Raw genomic sequence first — 13318 nt, forward strand, 5'->3', positions numbered from 1 at the left:
ATGTAGCATGGACTTTCCTTGGCTTCATGCATAGTTGGGGTTACAGGCAAATGTCAGATTACCTGCTTTAGGGGATGATTTTTTTAATCTTTAAATTTTTTATTAATTATTATTATTATTAGTGTATTAGTGTGTAAGAGTGTGCATGTACACACATGCCATAGCTCCAGGGTACTGGTCAGAGAACTGAGTTCTGGGTATGAATCAGGGTCAGGCTTGCATGGCTAGCACTTTTACCCACTGGGTCATCTTGCCAGCCCTTTAACTTAATTTTTGAGATTTTTGGTGGGATCTTTTGGTTTTGAGTTTTTTTTGTTTTGTTTTTAGGCTCTCATTTTGTAGCTCAGGTTGGTCTGGAGCTCACTGTGGAGCCTCTAGTCTAACCTCAGACTTTTTTCTCATCTTGCCTCAGGCTCCTGAGCATTAAGATTATAAGCAAGTACCTTCATACCTGAGACAAAGTCTGATACTTTATTTTATTTTTAGATTTAGTTTGTGTGTATGCATGTTTTACCTGCTTGTGTGTGTGCTAGTCTATGCTTAGTGTCCATGAAGGTCAGAAGAGGGTGTTGGATCTCCTGGAACTGGAATTGCGGGATGGTTTGAATGACCATGTAGGCACCGGGAACTGAACTCAATCAAGTGCTCTTAACTGCTGAGCCGTTGCTCAGCTCAGATGTTTTAGTTTTATTTATGTGGGATGGTGCACCGGTGCCTGGAGAGCTGAAGTTACAGGTGGTTGGGAGCTGCCCAACAAGGGTGCAGGGAACTGACTCCAGTTCTTTGGGAGAACAGAAAGGGTTAAAAAGAAGAGAAACTAGTCAATAGTGACATATGTCTTTAATCCCAGCACTCGGGAGGCAGAGGCAGAGGCAGGCGGATCTCTGTGAGTTTGAGGCCACTTGGGTCTTCAGAGCAAGTTCCAGGACAATCAGCACTACACAGAAAAAAACAAAAACAAAGCAGTACAAACAAAAAAACAAAGCCAGAACAAAAAATGAGAGAGAGAGAGAGAGAGAGAGAGAGAGAGAGAGAGAGAGAGAGAGAGAGAGAGAATTTGATAAACATGATTTGGGGGGCATTGCTAAGTTTGTGTTCTGTGATAAAGTGTTAAGGAGTCATTCTTATTCGCCGTCTTTTTACAGGCCATGGCCCTCATCAATGGTTCCCTTTATGTCTTTGGGGGAACAACTGGCTACATCTACAGCACAGATCTGCACAAGTTAGATCTCAATACCATGGTGTGGACACAACTCAAACCAAACAACCTGTCCTGTGATCTTCCGGAGGAAAGGTGAGGTGCTGGGCTGAGTGCTCTGGTCTTCTCGCTCAGATTTGAGCTCTTTCAGCACCTTGACAACGTGAAGGAAAAACTCCCTTGATAAAGTAGCTAACTGGAACATGGATTCAGATCAGTGGTAAAGAAGGGGCTATTGGTGAGAGTATAGCATTTTCCTCTAATTGTGGAATTTAAAAAATCTTATTCTCTTGTACTTTTTAATCTTTTAGTAAGAAGCTAATAATAATAATATATTGAAAGGAACCAATGGTAGCAGTTAGCAGTAAAAGTCAGTGAGGGTCAGTGACTGTTGATGGGAAGGAAGGACAGATGGGGCAATAAGATGACAGGTGGAGGATGGGTGGGATGGTCGTTCATTCCACTGTCTCTGAAACATCCCAGCAGCATCATATCGCTCTCCTGTTGTTTTCTACCAAAGGCCCCAGGTCTTTCATAGTTCTTTCCATAGGAATAGTTACCTCTTAGAATCAAACTTAACGGCCGGGGCGGTGGTGGTGCATGCCTTTAATCCCTCTCAGGAGGGAGAGGCAGGCTGATCTCTGTGAGTTCAAGGCCAGCCTGATCTACAGAGTGAGTTTCAGGACAGGCTGCAAAGCTACAGAGAAACCCTGTCTGGAAGAAAAAAAATAAAAAAGAATGCAACATATCTTTGCATCATTAAACAAATATAACACATCTTTAACTAATATTCTACAACAGGATTCAATTCTCTCTTCTGTGTGCAGAGTACATGCAGTCAAAACGCCATATATGTGAAATACAAAAATAAATAAATCTTTTTTTTTAAGAATTCTAATTCTAAGAGAGCCTGTATTATTCAGAGTTCTTTAGAGGAACAGAAATTATAGAATAATAAAGGATTATTAGAATGGCTTATAATCTATGGTCCAGCTAGTCCAACAATAGCTCTCTGCCAATGCCAAGTCCAAGAATTCAGTAGTTGTTCAGGCCACGAGGCTGGATGTCTTAGCTGGTCTTCAGTATACACCAGAATCCTGAAGAAGTGGACTCTCATGCCAGTGAAAGAATGGACTTTCCAGTAAGAGCAAGCAGGCAAAGAGAGAGCAAGCTTCCTTCTTCCATGTCATTTATATAGGCTGCCAGCAGAAGGTGAGGCTCAGATTAAAGGTAGATCTTCCCACCTCAAAAGATCTGGATTAAAGTTGTGTCTTCCCACTTCAAATGCTTTATTTAAGGAAAAAAATCCCGACTGGAGAGATGGCTCAGCCTCTTCCAGAGGTCCTGAGTTCAATTCCCAGCACCCACATGGTGGCTCACAAACATCTGCAATGAGATCTGGCACCCTCTTCTGGTTCTGGCATGTACATGCCAGCAGAACAGTGTATGCTTAATAAATAAAACATCTTAAAAAAAAAAAAAAAAAGAAAAGAAGAGAATTCCTTGCTAGGCAGTGGTGGCACACACCTTTAATCCCAGCACCTAAGCAGAGGCAGGTGGATCTCTGGGAGTTTGAGACCAACCTGGTCGACAAAGTGAGTTCCAGGACTGCCAGGGCTACATAGAGAAGCCCTATCTCGAAAAAACCAAAAGGGAAAAAAAAAAGTTTACCTAGCCACTTGGTTTTAGTTAATTCCAGATGTAGTCAAGCTGACTAACAAGAATAGCCATCACAGAGCATTTTTCTTGGAGGGGAAGAAGTTTCACTTGTAGCTCAATTGCCTAGATGGAAGTTCTAGAGGGTGTACACACAATTTCCTGCAAAATAATAAGTATCTTAATCTAAGAACTCATAGTGTGGGGTTCTAATTAAACACAGGTAGATAATTTATTAGATGATAGTTTCTCCATTTACAGAGTTATCACAGAAAGATTATAGGTAATGTAGAAAATACAAATTGGGGGTGGGGTGAAGCTTGGTCCTGTCCCAGCTGAATGTGCCAGGCTTTGTTGACTCCCCATGGAGGCCTTACCCTTTCTGAGGAGTGGATGGGTCCCCGTTGGGGGATTGTTGGGGGAGGAGGATGAGGAAGGGAGGGAGTGGGAACCGTGGTTGGTACATAAAATGAATTTAAAAATTAAATAAAAAACAAAAATAATCTAACAAAAAAATACAAATCAGCAAAATGAAGAAAGAAAAGATAAAACTAAATTTGGAGGTAGCTTGGTTGCCATCTGAGATGGGGACCCCCTTGTGTTTGTGTGTGTTTGCATGCTGAAAGTTTTAAACCTGTCTTCAGCCTTTTTTAACATGGAGCTCATTTCCTTTCCAGTTAATGGTGTGAATAGAACTTTGGGATGGATTAACTGTCTTTATTCCTTATTGTTTGTACTAATGCATTTTATGCATAGTATATAATTCATTTAACTAGTTCACTACTAGTTAACACTCAGCTCATTGCTAATAATTTATGATCATAAATAATGGTAATATTTAGTTAAGAAAAACCTTGGTCAATTTTCACCCAGTTATATTTATATAATATTTTTCTATTTTTCGGTATTTTCAGGTACAGACATGAAATTGCTCATGATGGGCAGAGGATTTACATCTTGGGAGGAGGGACTTCCTGGACAGCCTATTCCTTAAACAAGGTACTTTTTTTTTTCTTCTTAAAGAAGTAAAAAATAGTGGGAGACAATGGACCGAAGTCTGTATCTTACTAATCAGGATGATTCTGTTAGTTATTTGAATTTTCGAGCAGCTTCATCAACAGTTGTTTTGTGATCGGTGTTCTCTGTGACAGAAGGTTGAACTCAGTGCTCCTGATAGGCATTGCAGCTGATAGTCACCTTCATCATTGCTGAAAGTCTTTGTGCGCATGTGGTGGGGGAGGACGAGGACTAGAGAATGTGTAGGTCGGCAGGCTTCTCAGAATGTCAGTGCACAGCATCCACAAAGGACGGCACACTTAGGGCTGACACCACTGACTCCAGAAAGAGCCCAGCTGCTCAGGGCTTTTAGTCATCCGTCCCCATGGCATTTCGAAAATGTCACAGTTAGAAACCCCAGATGCGATCTAGGTCAGGTGACAGAGCCCCTGGCCTGCCTTGGACCTTTAAGGGTTTGTTACTTTTGTCTTATTCTCTTACCAGTGTTACTTTTTTTTTCTGGCCACAAGAATGTTTCACGCTCACTGTAGAGATACAAAAGGAGATAGAGCAGCACCCAGCACTGAGAGGCAGGCATGCTTCTCTCTTTATTCTAGCTTCTTCTTTTCACTTTTTCTAAAACTGCTCAAAAAATGTTTATTTTAAAAATCTGATGTCATGGTAAGTAAGATTACAGTTATTTACTTGTACATATATTTTTTTTCCTTCCAAGATCCACGCATACAACCTTGAAACAAATGCATGGGAGGAGATTGCAACAAAACCTCATGAAAAAATAGGTAAATTAAAAGTATTGATTCATGTTTTTAGCTAATGCATTTTATATTTGTTTTTGGGGAGGTAAAGATAATTTTCTTAAGTGATATAGCACATAAAATAGTTATAAAAATGGTGTTAGAAGTTATTATTCTTCAGCTCAGTTGTTATTCTCCCTTAGCAACTGAGCAGAGAGGTTTTAACATGGATAACTGAGTTATGTGGCACAAGTGGGAAAACACACGAGAAATAAGAAATGGGGCTTAGGGGCTGGAGAGATGCTCAGTGGCTAAGAGCTCACACTGCTCTTCCGGACCTGAGTTCTGTTTCCAACATCAGTAATTCACAACCTCCTGTAACTCCAGCTCGCACTGTGAGTTTCTCTGTGGGTCTTTGAGGCACACATATATGGTATATACACATACGCATACAAGAATGATAAAAAGAATAGATCATCGGAACCTCACACCTGCCCATCTGAGTCATTGTCACGTCCCTTCTCCTCTCTGTCTTTCTCTGACTTCTCATCAGGAAGGGTTGGAGGACTAGCTGTTCTCTTGAATAATGGAATTCCTGTATTTATGTGTTCAACAGGTTTTCCTGCAGCCCGAAGATGTCACAGTTGTGTTCAAATAAAAAATGGTATGGAATCTAAATAAAATTTTGATTCATTTCTGTAGTCTTACCTGCAGAGAAAGACTGATTTCCTGGTCAGCCCCTCTAAAGGGGTGCATAATTTTGGACCGCACTGATTTCTTGTAATTTAAACTTAAAGGGAACTCTAGAGAGTTGTATCTCTTGGCAGTTTTCAGAATGTAAACTAGTTCTGTGTCTGGGCTCTCTCTGTTAAAGAACCCTGAAGTAGATGGTAAATAAGCTTTTATTGTACCACTGGCTCCTTCAGTGTGATTTATGGCTCTAGCACCGCGAGTGCTGCACAGTAAGACCTCAGTGCACGTTGTGCTAAGATTGTAATAACTTCTCCAGACTATTATAGCGTAAAGTTTATTCTGTTCTCTATCTGATGTCAGAACTCAGTTCATTCCTTGGTCCTCCTATAGCAAAGTCCTTGTATGATTTCAGAAAGTAGCAGCTACTTTAAGCATAGTAACAACTTTTCTTTGGCAAATATTTCTGGCTTTTAGTGTACAGAACATTTATAGTTTTTAGAGTTGATACACCTCCTTGAGCACCCTTACTCTCCTCCCCACCTCTGGGAAGGGGCATATGCAGAAACTGATAGCCTGTATCCTTTTGCATCCCAGTTCAGATTTAAGTAGTACTTACCTGCCATTTTATGTATATGCAGGGACTTGTTAAAAATTACGCTTCTGATTTTTGGGTAAGATTTATAGGTAGTGACACTGTTCTGCTTTGCCTCTGAGAATGAAGCTGTGCTTTAACGTTTCTCTTGACTCCTAGCCAAAAAAGTTTTTGGCGTATTTTATAGTTTAATTAAGTATTGGCCTAAACTTGGTCCAGACTTGAATTAGCCATTTATTCATTTGCTTCCTGGGAGCCATGCACCATACAGTTAGAACTTCTGGGCCTTTTAAAAGGTGACATGGCCTTTGCTACAAGTAGAGCAATAGTTAAAACTAACCCACCCAGAGCTATGCAGATCAAATGAGCTTGAGGGGTTTTTTTGTTGTTGTTTTTGTTTTTTGTTTGTTTGTTTGGTTGGTTGGTTGGTTTTTTTTGTTTGTTTGTTTGGTTTTTTTTTTTTGAGAAAGGACCTATTTTGTGGCCCCAGATTGCATATTGCAGTGAGCATTTCTCCTAGGTGAGATTTCTATGGGGAGGTTATTTGTCGCTAGGAATTTTTAAAAAAACATACTTTTTCCAAGATGTTATTAAAAAGAAGAGTTTGAAAACCTGGGTTGTAGCTGTGTTTTGCTTTTGATTAGTGTTTCTTGCCTAGTGGGATTTTTAGCTTCTCTAGGAAATGGGGATGCAGTAGCGAGCCTGCCCCTCCCAGGGCATCCTCCTGGGGCTGCATAGCCACTCTCCTTCAGAGTGTGAGCTTTCTGCAGACCTCAGTTTATTTCCAGTCCTGTTCATTCACGTTCTGTGCCTGGAACCTAGAAATGTTTACATTGAGAGCCCTGACATGAGCCTCCTTAGAGCTGGCACCTTAGTCCCGGTGCAGTGTCCCAGTTCTGTTGAGGAGTGGCCCACCTGTCAGCTAACCACATGTCCTCTCGTAAGGCATGCTCTAGCTGTAGTTCTTTTCCTTTCTCCTTTCTCCACAGATGTTTTCATTTGTGGGGGCTATAACGGAGAAGTGATCCTGGGAGACATCTGGAAGCTGAATCTGCAGACTTTTCAGTGGGTGAAGCTCCCTGCTACCATGCCAGAGCCTGTTTACTTCCACTGTGCAGCTGTCACACCCGTGAGTTTTGTTTTCTGTCGTTCTTACACGGGAGATGGTAAGGAGGACTAGCAAGGAGAAAAGATGCTGATACTTACAAACTTTAGGCTAAGAAAAGGAGAGAAGAGTACTGTCACAACCAAGTTTAAAAGAGCACTGAAAATGTAAAGGAAATTCAGTTTGTGGTATTTGAGGTCCTGACAGTCAATTCTTAGGTGTTTCCTAAGAAGACAGAATAATGTGATTATTTAGTACCATATTATTGAAGGTACTGTAAGAACCTTTATTTTCATCTTTGTATTACCAGCATTTAATAGTCTGGATACTCAAATACTCTTAATTGTTAATAAAAAGTTGTTTGTAGTTTAAATTAACACACACACACACAAAGCCAGGGGGTGGTGGCACACACTTTTAATCCCAGCACTCACTAGGCAGAGGCAGGCGAATCTCTGTGAGTTTGAGGCTAGCCTGATCTACAAAACCAGTTTCAGGACAGTTACGGCTACACAGAGAAACCCTGTCTCAAAAATACCAAAAGAAAACCAAAACACAATATAAACGAATTAAAAAACCAAACCAAACCATCGAACTGGACATGGTAATTCCACCACGCAGGAAGCAGATCATTTGAGCTTAAAGAGTTTGATTCCAGCTGTTTTAACAGCCCAGCGCTTCTGCATGGGGTCAGATCAGTGAGAGATCTGTGTCTGTGGTGCTGGCTGTTGAACCCAGGGCCTGGCAGTTATACAAGCGCTGTACCTGATTGCACGTCTAGCCTGAGGGATTGTTTTGTTGCATCTTACCTTAATCCAATCTATGCTGCTCCCTCACTTTGCTGAAATCCACCTTGATAGCTATTTCTCTTCCATTTGAATTTGTCTTCTTTTAACTGCCATTTGTTCATAGGCTGGTTGCATGTACATTCACGGAGGAGTTGTGAACATCCATGAAAACAAACGGACTGGGTCATTGTTTAAGATCTGGCTGGTGGTACCTAGCCTGCTGGAACTGGCATGGGAGAAGCTGCTCGCGGCCTTCCCCAACCTAGCAAACCTCTCCCGAACACAGCTTCTTCACCTTGGACTAACACAAGAACTCATCGAGCGCTTGAAATGAGGATTTCCGGCCTGTTCACTGATACTGGAAATGTTAATTTAAAGAGACTCCTTTATTTATGGGCAGTGTAGAGTGTGCTACAAAGAAGATTGGTTACCCTGATCAAGGCCTTATTCAGAAAATACATCAGATGCCTTTCTGTGAATGGGTTAAGTTTATGGACATCTCACTCTCATGTGCTTTCTTCTTTGCTCCCCTCCCTCCTGCCCCAGTATGCACCCCACACATGCATCCCTCTCTCTTGATGGAACCGAGGGAATATCTAAAGTACCTTAATGAGGTTAGGAATCAAGAGAGATACATTGTTTTTTGTTGCTGTTTTTTTTAAATTTTATTTTATTTTAAAGAAATTCTAAACATATTGACCATGTCAGCTAATACCACAGATTAAAGCATTATCATCAACAAACACCAAGTTTAAAAAGCCAGCAACCAACAGTGGTTTGGGAGATAGAACAAGAAGACTGACCTGGAACATCTTGCAGGTTGTTCTTAAATTTGGATGTTGAATTAGTGTTTTTGAAATGTGTCTGAGTGGCTGGACTCAGGCAGCAGTGGTTGATGACTTGGCACAAAGATATCTAATCTTGACGAAAGGAGACAGTTCAGCAGTATTTGATTAGTGAGCCCCTCAACCTTGTGATGCCCCAGTGGTTAGCAGCGGCCTGCTGAGATTTAGCGCTGTCACTGTTGTGTTCTGTTGTTGTCTTTCAAATTAAATGTATGGCGTCAAGTTCTTTCCAGGCAATTTTGAACTTCCCTTGCGCTTATTAATGGCTTTAAATATGTCTTTAGCCTCTTCATGGGGAATTGTAGATTCTAAGTGCGTGGTGTAAATGTCAAAGGACAGTAGAGTAGAGCACAGCACCTGCACCCTTCAGACTTTAGCTTAGCTTCTGCTTGGGGCCATGGGCTTTGACTATCGTAGCAGCTATTTCCTTTTCAGAGCTAGTTTCTTTGTAGTCTCTGGACCTTATCCTTCATTTTCTCAGGCAGTTGGTTCTGGATTCCCTCCTGAGCTTGGTGCCTCTTTTGCTGTCTGCTTCAGTATACAGAATGCTGTAATTGCCTAGTAACTGGATCAGAGGTCTTAAGGAAGAGGCACAGCTTATCCTTCCTCGAGAAGCAAGTGCCATTTGAAAACCAGCAGGAGGAAGGAATGAGACAGGGTCATTTGCTTTTGTGTGTGTGTAAGAGATTTTAGTTCTGGTCTTTTTTGTTTTCTTAAATCTAAGAAGAAAAGAGACTTAAGTTTTACTCATTTCGTTCTCAGACTGCTAGAAGAGTTGAGGGAGTCACTCGTGTGTGAGCCTGTGGGTACTCATAGGTGTGAGCAGTGCTGGAGGCCTGCAGGAGGCCAACCCGACCCTCCTGCAGGCCCCTGAAGGAGGAGACAAGTGCAGGAGATTTTGAACTCATTTTTCCTTTAAGTGCCTCTTTCTCACCTAGCTTTAACATTGTTCTTTTTCTTTTAGCCCAGAAGAGATCTCTGTAGTTTGTATGGATTTAAAGTCACCTTTGAGTTAGAATTAAAAAGTTCTGCCCAGTGTGCAGTTGTAGGTAGGTCTTTTGACTTCTCCTTGCAACAGGCCTTACGCTCCATCCATGTGTTGTTATTGGAGCCTTTGCCCACCATCTGTAAGAAGCACTTATCTGTGAGTTTGGGTCATTTCTAAGGAGAGAGGAAATGGAGCTGCTCTTTTAGGGTTCCCATCCCCCAAATCTCGCCATTCCCTGTTGGTGTGGCTTTGGCTTCTTACCACCAGAGGAGCCTTCTCCAGAGGAAGTCAGCCTGAGCCGCTTTGTGAGTTCAGAACTGTGTGACTCCAGGCCAGGTCTCTGGACCGTGACAGAACTATATCCCAAGATAATAAGCCATGTTTTCTAGGATGACAGAAGGATTTTTGTCATTGGTTTATATAGGGACCAAAGACTGATCGTTCAGCCTCTGTGCTTTGACTCCTGTGGTCCTTGGAATACAAGAAGGCCTCTGGTCCTGTTACACCAGAAAGTTATAAGAAGGGTCCGATTCAAGCCACACTTGCCGGCATCCTTTTTAAGCCCTTTGTAGGCAGTCTTCTTAGAGATAGATGTTAGAGGCCTGACATGAACGACCGTGTGTATCTTCTAAGTACATGTCTGGTCTAGAGTGTCTGGGAATAGAACACTAGTGAAAGTGCAGTGGGCAGCTGGAAGTGCTGTGAGCTGCTCATGCGCACATGTTCTGGATGCCAAATTGTAGATAAGGACTCGGAGGAAGGTGACTGGGTGTCCTCTAAGGGTCACCAGCATTGTAGTTTCTCTATAACCAGCACTTACTTGGATTCCCAACGGAATCCTGAGTGGGAAATCACCTGAGTGGGAAAGGTTAATGATGCCTGCTGCTCCTCTGCCTCTTTTGAGGTGTGCCCCGCCATCTTCCTGCAGACCCAGAAATGGAAGTGCAATATGTAGAAACGCGGTCTGTACAGATTGTGTAGACGCGATGACTGTAAAGTGGCCCCACCACTTTCTGCCCCTGTCCTGGGCAAGTCAGTTTACTCCTTTAGAGTAAAGTTAGACCAAGGGTTTTCAGTGTGACCATAAGCCAACTTCTTGGTAAAGCTGGATTTTTTTTTCCAAGTCCATGTTTTATTCTAGTTCATAAAAAATCACTGTTCCTTGGTTTGTAAGAGCTGAGGTTTTTTCCATTCTTGTCTGTACTCTCTCCTGTTTGCACGTCTTGCCCAGGAATAAGGAAGTTCACTTGAAAGTGTTGCCCAAGTGAAGAATTAAAACCTAACACTAGTACAGTTCTCCTACATGTACACTAATTTATCTGAGAATGTAATACCTTATTAAATGATGCTGCCATCACTATAAGGTATTTTCCACTTCACAGAAAAACTGCAAACCAGTATGTAATAGATTAAACTTTGCCTGCTTTTCAGGGCAGACAAACCCTTTCCACTGGCAGGAGTCCTCTTTCAGAGCCTAATGACTTGATATAAAAGCTTGCTTTATAGCATTCATGTCCAGCACAGAGCTAGATTTAAAAACTATATATATATATATAATGAAAATATTAACATTTCTAGATTAAAAAGTATGACAGTGACCTTTTGTTATCCACAGTAGCAAGATGAAAGCACAGACAGTTGAAATCCATGGATAATCAGTGTTTCAACTTTCCTGTTAACAATTTTTTTTTTCGAGACAGGGTTTCTCTGTAGCTTTGGAGCCTGTCCTGGAACTCGCTCTGTAGACCAGGCTGGTCTCGAACTCACAGAGATCCGCCTGCCTCTGCCTCCTGAGTGCTGGGATTAAAGGCGTGTGCCACCACCACCCAGCGAAACAATTGATTTGCTTACATATCTTTCCCCTTCCTGTTCCTCTCCCACAGACATCTCATTTTCAAGGGATTGGTAGTTAGGAAAGGAAAAGAATTCAGAGAGGGGCTAGCAGCCAGCCACCACACCAGTGGCCCCCTTAGCTTTTGAGGTGTTGAACACTGACAGGAAGTCGCAGTGGTCATCTGAGGTGAGTGGTGCCCTTGAGCAGGGTCTGCTGCTGAGTTCTCTACTGCCTCCTGACCAGAGAACTCTTCGATCCTGTGGGAAGAAAAGGCTACATCTCACAGAAACAGGAAATCCCATCATTTGAACACATCTCTTTATCTTGACAAAGTTTGCTTTTCTGTTTCTTCCTTTGGAGTCACCTTCTCCAGTCTGCTAGCCTGGTGTGCAGGAAGGGCGCGCTGTCCTCTGGATGGTGTTGGGTTTTGTCTCTTCTAGAATCAGCCTGGTTTTCTGTGGTCTTAGTGATGCTTACAGTGACCCTCCCACCAACACTCTGATGTAGCCCAAAAATCCATTCTCCCTTCTGTTCTTTCTTTGTTCTGGTGTTGGCTTCAGGGTGAATGAGGGTTTATTGTCATAGCCCTGCATTTCAAGAACTGGTTACCATAGGTGTAAATTCCATTGGTTTCCAGGTACCTTAGAACTCTGGAAGCATTGGCAAGGCCCGAAGCAGGCTCGGTGGGGTTTTGGAACCTCCATGTGTAGTCAACCTTCAAACTTGGTGAGATTTGGAAGAAAAAAAATCTCCCCTTGCCTAGTGTCATCAACAGAAGTTCTGAGCTGTGCTTCAGAGGTAGTGCCGTCTTCTTGGTGTGCTTCCCACGTTGTTAGTTTGTTTAAACTTTTGAGGAGTTTTTTAAAGGCCCCACTTAGTCTGCACAGGGTGAGTCAGGCAGTTTTCAGAGAAAAGGCCAATTTCACTACGTAGTAGTAGTCGCTGTTGTACTAGTTACACGTCAGGAATAGACAGAGGCAGCAGGAAGTACGCTGACTGGTGCAGAGGGCTCAGGGAGAGTGCAGGCATCTCCCTGGAGAGACTGGAGGGACAGGCTGGAGAGAGGAGGGCCTTCCTTTGCAGCTGCTCTGAGGCTGGGCCAGGCTTGGCTCTCCCTGCAGGCTGCGAGGCCATACACAGTGCTTGCCTTATTTTAAAGCTCTTTGCCACAGCCCTGTTAAATAGTGTGGATGTCCTTTTGCAGTCTGGTGTGCATGCCATGTGATCGGGACAGCTTTTCCACCTCCCCTGGTTTCCTACAAGCAAGTAAATCTTCCCTGAAATGTCCAGTCTGTACTTATGTACCTTGTCAGTGTTTGCTGTCAGTTTTCTAAAACAATCTGATCAATAAATCTCTGAACATATGTGGTCCAAGTCGCCATGGATTGTCTGTAGTAATTTGTGCACATGTGAGCTCCCCTGTTGACATACATAGCGGTCCGGCCCCACCAGAGTCAGCTTTGCTCTGCCACGTCCGTGCGCCTCCACTGCCACCCCACCTGTGGCAGTGATGGGTTCTATCTGCTCCCTTTTCAGAGCTCCTGGACCCACGGGAACCCTCTCAGTAGAGGGTGCTCTCTGCGCCCTTTTCTAGCTGAGTGGATTTGTGGTGTTGAGGCTTTCCTGAAGGGTTGGCGAAGATACAGGGAAGTCTGGGGGATGTGAACGCTATGAACAGTCATAGGACTTCACAATCCAAAGAAAAGGCTGGAGTTGGAGTCCTGTCCTGGGGTTCTCTGGACATGGAACCACAATTCTTACCCTACTTCATCTTCCGATCTTTCTCCAGAGTAGACAAGGACATTCCATCCACATCGGGTCACTTTAAGGCCTGCCTTCTAGGATCAGACACATTCATTTCTATTTAC

At 42.8% G+C, this 13318-nt stretch overlaps 1 protein-coding gene across 2 annotated transcripts in view; it reads left to right on the forward strand.

Moving 5' to 3' along the window:
• Klhdc10 (kelch domain containing 10) overlaps positions 1–12827 on the forward strand; it is a 55586-nt gene extending 42759 nt beyond the window's left edge. For both annotated transcript variants that reach the window (XM_085683718.2, XM_085683719.2), the window contains 6 exons: positions 1146–1294; positions 3769–3853; positions 4584–4650; positions 5222–5269; positions 6880–7019; positions 7908–12827. In XM_085683718.2, the coding sequence (XP_085539844.1) occupies positions 1146–1294; positions 3769–3853; positions 4584–4650; positions 5222–5269; positions 6880–7019; positions 7908–8117 (699 nt within the window). In that variant the 3' untranslated portion in view covers positions 8118–12827. The remainder of the gene's footprint in view (positions 1–1145; positions 1295–3768; positions 3854–4583; positions 4651–5221; positions 5270–6879; positions 7020–7907) is intronic.
• Positions 12828–13318: the final 491 nt, after the last annotated feature.

The sequence above is a fragment of the Myodes glareolus genome, chromosome 25 (genome assembly GCF_982192425.1).
Source record: "Myodes glareolus chromosome 25, mMyoGla1.1, whole genome shotgun sequence".
Lineage (NCBI taxonomy): Eukaryota > Metazoa > Chordata > Mammalia > Rodentia > Cricetidae > Myodes > Myodes glareolus.